This window comes from Hippopotamus amphibius, chromosome 16, assembly GCF_030028045.1.
Source record: "Hippopotamus amphibius kiboko isolate mHipAmp2 chromosome 16, mHipAmp2.hap2, whole genome shotgun sequence".
Lineage (NCBI taxonomy): Eukaryota > Metazoa > Chordata > Mammalia > Artiodactyla > Hippopotamidae > Hippopotamus > Hippopotamus amphibius.
This window is the reverse complement of record NC_080201.1, coordinates 277,747-285,059: the sequence shown is the minus strand read 5'-3', so window position 1 is coordinate 285,059 and position 7,313 is coordinate 277,747. Positions and strand designations below refer to the sequence as shown.

The following is a 7,313-nucleotide window of genomic DNA, read 5'->3' as shown; positions in this document are numbered from 1 at the left end:
CTGGAGGCAGAGACAGGTGACCAGGACCTCCCCGAGGCCGCGGCAGGAGAGCAGCCTTTCCCACCTTGAGGAAGCCCCGTGCCCCTCCCCTGACCGCCAGGCCCCGTGAGCTACCTGTAGAAGGCAACGGGCAGCAGCCTGACCTGGTGGTCGGGGGCCACGCGGAGGAGGGTGCGCCCCAGGCCGGCATCTGCAACACAGGGGCGCCGTCAGCAGTGCGGGAGCCTCCCCGCGGGGTCAGGGCTTCAGGGGGCGTTGTGTGCCCGGCGGCGCGGGGGTGGCTGACGTCCTCGCGCCGCAGAGTGGAGCCTGGGGTCCTCGATACTCCACTGAGTTACTTTGAGTTTATACACTCACCAAGAACATAGACTTGCAAAAATGAGATTTTAAAGTGAGCCCCAAGGAGGGGTCACGTCCATTAACCATTTGAAAGTGGCTTCGGAAGAGAAGGACTGAGGAGTTGGGCTGCAGCCTGACCCTGCCACCCGCCCCCCCCCACCCCGTGCTCCGGCAGAGGCCTGGGAACAGGGACCGACACGGCCGGCCGGCCTCTGGACTCCTACCCGCCTCCGTCAGCTGGAAGAGCGGCAGCCAGGAAATCCTCCTTCCCTGCAGACGCCCCAGGACCTCGGCACAGATGTCCAGGGCCTTCGGGGAGCTGACGGCCTGTGACCCACACGGGAAGAGGTGTCCACCTGGGTCCCCGGGCCTTCTCAAGAGAGAGAGCCTTGGACACAAAGGTCCCAGCCGCTCTCCCCAGAGACCCTAATTCAGGAGGTCTGGGGGGCACTGGGTACCCGTGGTTTCAAGTGCCCCGGGGGGGGTCGCACTGGCTACTCAGCGCCCTGCCCAAGGTGAGAGAGGGTCTGACATACCTGCGGGGTCAGATGTGAAGAGAGCAGGCCCATCAAGGAAAAAAAAAATAGGGAAACCAACAGCTGCAAATAAAAACAGGCTCACTCTCACCATGAAACCCCGTGCTCTGTTCCCTTAAAGTGACTGTAAGTACGGGAAGAACACGTTCCTTGTTAACTGAACATTTACTGGCCTAGGTTATAAATCTCTTAAGTGGATCTTCACAGAAAGAAAAAGTTCTCGTCATTCTTAAAGAGAGAATTGAATGGGTCATAAACTATTACTGTGGGGGGGGGCCTGTCTCTCCTGACCCCCGGGCCAGAGCGTGTGGAGGGGATGGCGGCCTGCAGGCTCTGGAGCCGCGAACATGCTACCAAGAACAACCTGAAAACTCGAAGAACAGTCTCTCCCTGGTCGTTTCTTACTTTAAGTTATAATCACCAAAACCCCACAGCTCAGCCATCACTGTCAGGCCTGAGCTCTGGCGGACCCTGGCTTTTACAGAACCAGGGGTTCGTCTGGTGCAAGGCATAGCGGGGGTGTGCTGTGGCTCTGGGTGGTGGGCCCACAGCTCCCGGTGGGGACACCAACCTGCCACCAGAGCAGCCCTCTGTCTGCCCTCGGTCTTGGTGGGCCGCTAACTGGGGTGGGGGGTGCCTCGAGGCTATGAAACAGGAACAGGGAAAGTCCTGCTGGACGGCGGACAGCCAGCCCTAACCCACCTGCCACCCCACCCCACCCCACCCCACAGTAAAGATAAACAGGCCAAATAAAAGCACTTGAGAGTGAAACGTAACATTTTTACCAGCTAACCTGCGGGTCTAAGTCTTCCTAAACCTATATACCCAGTCAGTTTTGCTTCCAAATAAGCTTACAAGGACCCCAAACGCATCTGTCCTTGAAAAGCACAGTGTGGCCAGAACCCCAAGAAGGAGTGAGCTTGCTGGAGAAGGACATGCGGAGAAAGGGTCTCATTCTCACCTCCTCTCCTTGCCCGTCCAGCTGCCCCAGCTCCCGCCCAATGCTCTCCTTCCTGGCCCGTCGGATCGCGAAGTGCAGGGCAGCCGCGCAGAGCCAGGCTGGGCCAGGCGCAGGGGGCACCACGAGGCGGGAGAGGACGCTGACGTAGACAGAGGTGTGTGTCACCGAGCCCGTTACGCCATCACAGCCAGGATCCAAGCCCCCCCGCCGCCCCCCCACCCCGGCCCCAGCTCTGCACAGGCCCCTGGCTGTCAGCGTGCCCCTCTCCCCTCTGCCCCCTGCCCTGGTACCACCCAGTCCCGGCAGCCTCAGCTTTGGAAGGAGTCCCCCTGCTCCCTAGACCCAAGAGTCCGCTCCTGCCTCCCTCTCGGCCCCCGCTCCAACTGCAATGGGATGTCCAAGGTTCTCCAGCAGGTTAAAACTGGGCCAGAAGTTACAAATGGAATATAACGCAGTGATTTAAGACACTTTTCTACTCTTCGGAGAAGTAGCTGGTGGGCAGGCTTGCTTTCCTTGTTTTCTGAGATTTCGAGCACCCCTGACTCTCTGGAGGGGACACAAGTGCCTCGGGGATAAAAGCAGGTCACAAAGGAGGACGTACGGAGGCTGGATGGGGCAGTGATCCCTGCCCAGCGCTCCCCCCCCAAACCACGCACGTAACCCAGCACGGGTCGTGCTACCCGCACTCACCTCCCGGCAAAGTGCTGGGCCTCCTGCAGCCTCCGCAGCTGTGCGGGCAGCGGGCTGCGGGAGCACCTCCCCCACCGGCGGTGAAGCTCGGGCTCCAGGCACGGCCACCACAGCTCAAGGGAGAGAACGGGCACCAACAGGTCAGTCCCTCCACCGTACAGATCTGGAAACCCCGGGCGACGTCCACCCGCTGACCAACACCCCCAGAGCCCGTCTCCTGCTCAGCTCGGGCGTGGTAACTGCGAGGACAGCATCGCATTTAAGGCCCGACGCAGCCCCGTGAGGCCTTCTCATCCTCGTTGTGGAGGACACGGGATGTGGACAGACGGCCCTCCTGAGCTACAAAGCCACCAGCCAGAGGCCACAGCCCCCGGGGAGCCCGGCAGGGGACGTGCCACTTCCTCCCGCCCGACAACCGGAAAGAGGTGAGAAAGCCCGCACGGGGGCCCCGCCCATGGAAGGTCCAGGAACACCCTGAGGAGACGGCGGGCCTACCAGAGCAGAGGTCAGGAGCAAGGGGCACTGGGTCTGGCAGGCGGTCAGGGTCAGGTCGGCTGCCAGGGAGGGGTCTCTGCTTCGCGCACAGGCGTTGAGGAGCCCCTGTGGGAGGAGAGACACACACACACACGCGTACACACACGCACTCAGGGTCTGCACGGGGACCCAGGCCCTGGCAGCTGCCGCGTACGCGAGAGGAGCAGAGGGCAGGGAGTTACCCTGAAGAAGTGGGCGGTGACGTCGTGAGTCAGGGCGCCGCCATGGGAGACGTTTCTCTGCAAAACAGCAGAGGCCAGTGAGGAAGGCAGGGCGGCACAGGGCCCCGCCGCGGAAGGACGCGCGGTGAGGACGGCGGCCGGCTCCCGGCCCCGCCGCGGCCCACAGAGGGCCGGCCTCAGCGGCTTCGCTTCCACCCCCACGCCCGCCAGCTGTGGCGCAGAGCCCGTGGGCCCAGGCGGCCGGGCCGCATGCTGTCCTCGTGTCCTCACCCGGCTGTTTCCACAGGCCGATCTCAGAGCTTGAAGGGAAACAGCCTTTAAAAGGAACTTAAAGAAAATATCATTTCATTTCCGCCACCTCCCCAGTTACCTTTTAAAGCTCCAGGCAAATGAACAGAACCTCAGGTCAATCTCTAGTCACGTGTGTGCATTTTTAAAAAGCAGGAAACCGTCCTTGGCGTAGAAGCCGTTCCCCTGCGGTGGGCGGGAGAGCACCGACGCCCAGCACCTCCCTGACCCTGACCACACACGGGCCACAGGAGCATCACCCTTCGGGGCCCCTGACCAGAGCCAGCTGTGGGCACCGTCTGGCTTCCGTGCGCCCGAAAGAAACCGACAGAGGCGAGACGGGCAGGACGGCCTGCACACCCGCGGCCCCAGCGGTCACCCTGGGGAGATTCTGCGAGGGAGCCGTGCTCTGGAGGAGGGAGCAGCCTGGTCTCTGGCCTCGCCGGCCCGTGCCCGGCGGGGGAAGGGACCGCCCGCCACTCCAAGCGCCGTGTCCTATCCTCAGCGACCCCACTCTGGCGGGACACGCACCGAGGCTGTTGGCTGCACGTGACCACGGATGCACGCGTGAAGCTCCCAGAACCAGCCCGCGGTGCCCACATGACCCCCCATCCCCGCACCTGAGCTCACTCGCCCCACACCTACCAGCTCTGAGTTGACCCAGTGGAAGAAGTCGTCGCAGTTGGGGTCGGCCGGCTGCTCCGCGCGGGGGCCGCCGACGAGCACGGAGGGGGGCAGGCCCAGGAGGACGCTGGGGAGGAGGGGGGCGTGGATGGTGACCCCAGGGCCACGCAGCCCCCCTCCGGCCCGCTCGGGACCGACCCTGGTCTGCGGCCCGTTGCTCCGCCGCGGGCCTGTGGTCCTGCCCTGCTGGGCCCACGGGGACGCGCTGTGTCCCCACACCGGCTGCGAAGTTGCCCGATGAGCGGGGGAGGGGCAGCGCGCTCCCGAGAGCAGGAAGGACGCCACTCACAGCTCAGCAGTGACGCGGCAGCTGGGAGGACCCCGAAGGCACACGCCACACTAGGTCTTTGAACTGAGGGGTTCCCAAGGCCCGGGAGAAGAACTTTCCCCACAGCTGCATTCACACCTCCAGACCCTGCTCTCCAGGGGACCCCGGGGAGACGCCGTCCCAGGCTGGGGCGGGGCCGGGACAAGAGGCCAGTGGGGACAGAACCCAACGTGAAGACAAAGCCTGGGGTCCCAAGCCGTGTTACCGTTTGCACGTGAGCAGCTCCCGCTGTCTCTGCAGGCGGCTGGCCACGTCCCACCCTCCAGCCAGGGCCTGGAGGCGTCTGCGGAAAACTCCGAAGAGGAAATGCTCCCGGGCCACAGCGTGGCCGGGGGGCGCCGGGCCCTGCTCCAGGTCAGCAGCCATCTCCTGCAGGAGGCACGGCCAGAGACAGAAATCCCGGGGCCTCTTACGCAGGAGGGCCCCGAGGTGGGGCTGGCAGGGTGCCTGCGAAAAGCCTTTTCACTTGGAAATCACGGAACAGTTGCAGGATTTTGCAAAGATGAAGCAAGTGCAGGGCAAAGAACACCATCCCCCAGACGCCCCATGGCGGACACCTCCCCCCGTGTGTCACCTGCTCCCTGTGCAGGTGGCTGTGTGCACATCCCGAGGGTGAATCAGGCCACGCGGGCAGGCACGCGGGGGGCAGAGCGCCTGGCTCGTCAGTGCCCCTCGTGTGAGCCCAACCCCACGACCCCTGCTGCGTCCGCCCTCCCAGGTCCCTCCCTTCCATATCCAGTCATGACCGACGTGGAGGACAGAGGTCAAGGTCCTCACCTTGGGGCACTTGGGTCCCTGTTTTGTGGGATGTTTTACTCATTTTTAAGTCCATTTTCCCAGGGCTCCAAACCATATCCTCCATGATTTCTCTTTCATTCCCCACATTTGCTACATTCAGGCACTTTTAAGAGTGACAGTGGGGACACCAAATCCTATAAGACACTTTCAAAGTTACAGACTCCCGGTGCACACAGCGGACGAAGCGCGGCGAGGCCTTGGTCTGCACTCTGACCCGGAGCTCACTCCTAGGAGGTCTGGAGAGAGCAGGGTGCTGGCAGAAGCGCACGTCTCACTTCAAGACGAGAACCCGGCTTCCGCAGTCTCCCAAGTGCTCCTGCCTCGGCGCCAAGGGACCCGGGACACAGGCGCGTCTCCGAGCCTCGCACTTCTGCAAACCCTTGATTCTCGGCCAAGTGGAGGGTTCTTTAGATCTGTTCTAAGAGCCTGACCTCTGAATGTAGCACCAGGAGTTAAAAAGCCGAGAACAGGAGTAGCAACCATGTTCCTACCAAAGTCAGTATTTTTACTTCCTCTTTTCAAGTTTTAAGTGTCCTAAAGCCTGGAGATGTTTCCCTGTTACAGCTTTCGTTTCTACGTTCCTGTGATGTTCTCGGTGACGTGAACTCACAGAGCACGTGGCCTCTCTGGCCTGAGCCGTCGTGCATGTGACTCAAGCTTTCATTCTGCTCAGCGCCTTAGGGCTCATTGTGGGTATTCATTATAAACTTCTTGACAGCGCGCACCTCACATGCAGTGCACACACTGAGTTTTGCATCTTCTAACTCACCTGCAATCTGGAAAAAATATCCCGATTTCCTGTGCAGCCACCAAGGACCAAATCCGAGTTCTGTGAGTGATCATAATTCTTTGAACTGAAATGAAAACAGTGGCGCCGCCTCAGGGCCTCTGAACTGTGCTGGGCCGCCTGCTTCTCCTCCTGCCCCTAGAGGGGCCTGTGGTCACAGGGCCAGGAGGTACCTGGGGACGTGGGACACTCGTGGTGTCCCAACAACAGCAAAAAGCCAGCAACGAACTCCAGCAACACATCAAAACAATTGCATGCCATGACCAAGTGGGATTTATCCCAAGAACGCACGGTCGGCTCAACATGAAAACATCAACTGATGCAATAAATATGAGTAGACGAAAAAACCAAAACCACACAGATAAAGCATTAAACTAAATTCAGTGTCCTTTCATGATTAAAAACAAACAAAAAACTCCACAAACTAAGACCTGCGTCAACCTGGCAAAGAGCAGCTATGGAAAACCCACAACTCACACTGTACTTAATGATGAACGAGGGAAAACTGTCCTCCTGAGATCAGAACCAGGACAGAGTGTCTGCTTGTACCACTTCCAGTCAACACGGCACTGGAAGCTCTGGCCAGGACAGCTCAGCAAATAAATAAATCAGTACATACAAAGCATCCACACTGGCAAGGAGAAGGTTAAACCATCTCTATTCACAGATGACAAGGCCTTATATACAGAAATTCCTGCAGAACTCACGATAAAAAAACCATCAGAGCAATAAGTGGAATTAAAGCAATGATCCCATTTACAATGGTGCTAAAAAGAATACTTCAGAAATTTAACGGAGATGCAAGACTTGTACAGTGAAAACTATAAAACATTGCTGAAAAATATGAAAGGTGACCTAAATAAATGGAAAGACACCCCACGTTCATGGACAGGAAGGTGGCAGTACTAGCCAAGTTCATCTGCAGGCACGATGCAGTCATTATCAGAACCCAGCTCAGTTTGTAGACACTGATAAGCTGATCCTAAAATTCAGATGGAACTGCAGGGACCCAGAACAGCCAACAACAATCATGAAAATGAAGGACAAAGTTGGAGGACTCACATTTTCCAATTTTATTTATTTATTTACTGGCTGTGCTGCACGGCTTGTGGGACCTTAGTTCCCCGACCAGGGATTGAACCTGGGCCCTTAGCAGTGAAAGCGCAGCGTCCTAACCACTGCACCA

The 7,313-nt window shown here is 59.3% G+C and overlaps 1 protein-coding gene across 11 annotated transcripts in view; it reads right to left on the bottom strand.

Annotated features, from left to right (window-relative positions):
• The window catches only part of FANCA (FA complementation group A), a 49,712-nt gene that overhangs the window by 688 nt on the left and 41,711 nt on the right, over window positions 1-7,313 (bottom strand). For 3 of the 11 annotated variants that reach the window (XR_009049795.1, XM_057713473.1, XM_057713477.1), the window contains 10 exons: window positions 6,110-6,194; window positions 4,748-4,989; window positions 4,176-4,281; window positions 3,243-3,299; window positions 3,022-3,126; window positions 2,527-2,639; window positions 1,837-1,975; window positions 876-938; window positions 564-666; window positions 115-190 (listed from right to left, as the gene is read on the bottom strand). Coding sequence is in view for 9 of the 11 variants with exons in the window: in XM_057713473.1 (XP_057569456.1) it covers window positions 115-190; window positions 564-666; window positions 876-938; window positions 1,837-1,975; window positions 2,527-2,639; window positions 3,022-3,126; window positions 3,243-3,299; window positions 4,176-4,281; window positions 4,748-4,989; window positions 6,110-6,194 (1,089 nt within the window). In the remaining 2 variants the exon portion in view is untranslated. Of the gene's footprint in view, window positions 1-114; window positions 191-563; window positions 667-875; window positions 939-1,836; window positions 1,976-2,526; window positions 2,640-3,021; window positions 3,127-3,242; window positions 3,300-3,499; window positions 3,542-4,175; window positions 4,282-4,747; window positions 5,577-6,109; window positions 6,195-7,313 lie in introns of those variants that run through there. The other 8 variants (XM_057713480.1, XM_057713479.1, XM_057713476.1 and 5 more) reach the window with 6 other exon arrangements.